This window comes from Arachis ipaensis, chromosome B03 (genome assembly GCF_000816755.2).
Source record: "Arachis ipaensis cultivar K30076 chromosome B03, Araip1.1, whole genome shotgun sequence".
Lineage (NCBI taxonomy): Eukaryota > Viridiplantae > Streptophyta > Magnoliopsida > Fabales > Fabaceae > Arachis > Arachis ipaensis.
In genome coordinates, this window is record NC_029787.2 from 45722928 (window position 1) to 45725530 (window position 2603).

The following is a 2603-nucleotide window of genomic DNA, read 5'->3' on the forward strand; positions in this document are numbered from 1 at the left end:
TTCAAAAGATGCTGTCTTTTGTCTCTATTGCTATCTTATGAAACCTGATGGTGCGAGTGGTGATGCTTTTATAAAAGAGGGCTTTTCAAATTGGAAAAAGAAGGAGCGATTACAAACACATGTTGAAAATCATGATAGTGCTCATAATCAAGCTCGAAGAAAATGCGAAGCACTCATGAAGCAAAAGCAACATATTGAAGTTGTTTTTCAAAAGCATTTAGAACAAGCTAAAAAAGATTACCGAACTCACTTAACAGCAACAATTGAGTGCATTAGGTTCTTATTGTGACAAGGATTGACTTTTCGTGGTGATGAGGAATCGCACAATTCAAACAATCAAGGTACTTTTTTTGGAGCTTCTTGACTTTTTTGCTCAACATAATACAGAGATTGATCGTATTTTCAAAAATGCTCGTGGAAACCTTAAACTAGTAGCACCTAAAATTCAAAAAGATATTGTTAGAGCTGCTGCAAGTGAAATTACTAAAGTTATTATTGATGATTTTGGAGATGATTTATTTGCTGTTTTAGTTGATGAAGCTCGAGACATTTCTGTTAAAGAGCAAATGGCTGTTTGTTTGCGGTATGTTAATAAAGAAAGGATTGTAATGGAGCGATTTCTTGGCCTTGTCCATATTTCTAGCACAAATGCGTTGTCGATAAAAGTAGCTTTGGAATCTTTATTAGCAAAGCATAGTTTAAGCTTAGCAAGAATACGTGGGCAAGGTTACGATGGAGCTAGTAATATGCAGGGAGAATTTAATAGCTTAAAAAGTTTGATCTTGAAAGAAAATGCTTGTGCTTTTTATGTTCATTGTTTTGCTCACCAACTTCAATTAGCACTTGTGGTTGTTGCAAAGAAACAGGTTGAAATTGCACTACTTTTTAATTTGCTTGCTTGTTTGTGCAATATTGTTGGAACTTCTTGTAAACGTAAAGACATGCTTCGTGAAAGTCAAATGCAAAAGACAATTGTTGCATTACAAAACGGAGATGTTTCTAGTGGGCGTGTCTTAAATCAAGAAACAACATTGAAAAGGGCAGGTGATACTTGATGGGGCTCACATTATGGTACAATACTTAGCTTGATTTCTATTTTTTCTTCCGTGGTAGAAGTTCTTGAAGTGATTGAGGAAGATGGAAATAATCCTGAACAAAGAGCTGAAGCATGTCAATTATTGAATCATATTCAATCTTTTGAATTTGTATTCAATTTACATTTGATGAAAAGTATATTTGGAGTTACTAATGAGTTGTCTCAAGCTCTACAAAGAAGTGATCAAGACATTATAAATGCTATGACATTGGTTAAAGTGTCCAAGCAACGATTGCAAAGTATAAGAGACGATGGTTGGTCCTCTTTGCTCAATGAAGTTTCACTATTTTGTGATAGTTACAATATTCTTGTTCCAAATATGAATGACATATTTGTAACACAAGGAAGATCAAGGCGCAAAATCCAAAAGGTCTCAAACTTGCATCATTTTCAAGTTGAATTATTTTATCAAGTGGTTGATAGACAACGTCAAGAGCTCAACAATCGTTTTACAGGGGTAAATACCGAACTACTTCTTTGTATAGCTTGTTTGAATCCAAGTGACTCGTTTTTTGCATTTGATAAGGAGAAGTTGCTTCGTTTAGCTGAATTTTATCCACATGAATTCTCTTCTACTCAACTTTTGGCACTTGATAGTCAACTTGAGAATTTTATATTGGATATGCGTCTTGATGATCAATTCTCAAATATAAATGGAATCAGTGGACTATCTCAAAAGTTAGTTGAAACAAAAAAGCATGTTGTTTATCCATTGGTGTTTCTTCTATTGAAATTAGCTTTGATTCTACATGTGGCAACGACATCAGTTGAGAGAACATTTTCTGCTATGAATATCATAAAGAGTCGACTTCGTAATCGAATGGGAAATGAGTGATTGAATGATTGTTTGGTTACATATATAGAAAGAGAGACATTCAATCAAGTTGATAATGAAACAATTATTCAACCTTTTCAAAATATGAAAACAAGAAGAGAAGTACCTTCAAGATTTGAAGCGAAGAAAGTTAGCGGCTAATGTAATTTTTTATTTTTTTATTTGAATAATTAATGTGCATTTTTATAATTTTAAATTTAAATTAATATATTTTTTAATAATAATGTGTATTATTTTTGCCCCGTCAATTACTAGTCATACATTTTATTCCACCTGTAATTTATAAGGTGTTTTTTATGGTGTCTAATGTTTTAACTATTTAATATAAAAATAAAAGATAAAATCTATTAGGGTAAAGTACTAAATTAGTCCCCTACATTTGGGCATAATTCTGTTTTGGTCCTTCAGGTTTAAAGTATCCTATTTGAATCTAAAAAAAAAATTATTTTGCTTCAATTTAGTCCCATCGTAAGATCAAAGATAAATAATTAACGAAATGTCCTACATGACAGCAGTATAAGAACAAGGTCGATAATTTGAAGAATAAGTACAAGCTCCAGAGGCACAAAATAAACCATGGATGTACTAATACATGTATTTAACATTTTTTTTAGTTTTATAGAAAATATTTCATTTTAATTATAAGAAAAATGATAAATAAATGTATTGATT

General features: G+C 31.7%; 1 protein-coding gene across 1 annotated transcript; it reads left to right on the plus strand.

Annotated features, from left to right (window-relative positions):
• On the plus strand, positions 312-1931 carry LOC107633127 (zinc finger MYM-type protein 1-like). The gene is made up of 2 exons (XM_016336761.1): positions 312-1044; positions 1114-1931. Exons 1-2 carry the CDS (start codon positions 312-314, stop codon positions 1929-1931), a joined length of 1551 nt encoding a protein of 516 aa, XP_016192247.1.

Bases quoted from the DNA above. Each gene is read 5' to 3' on its own strand.
- LOC107633127 (XM_016336761.1), top strand. From the start codon at position 312: ATGAGGAATCGCACAATTCAAACAATCAAGGTACTTTTTTTGGAGCTT. The intron at 1,045-1,113 runs GTGATACTTGAT...CTTCCGTGGTAG, and splicing joins AACAACATTGAAAAGGGCAG to AAGTTCTTGAAGTGATTGAG.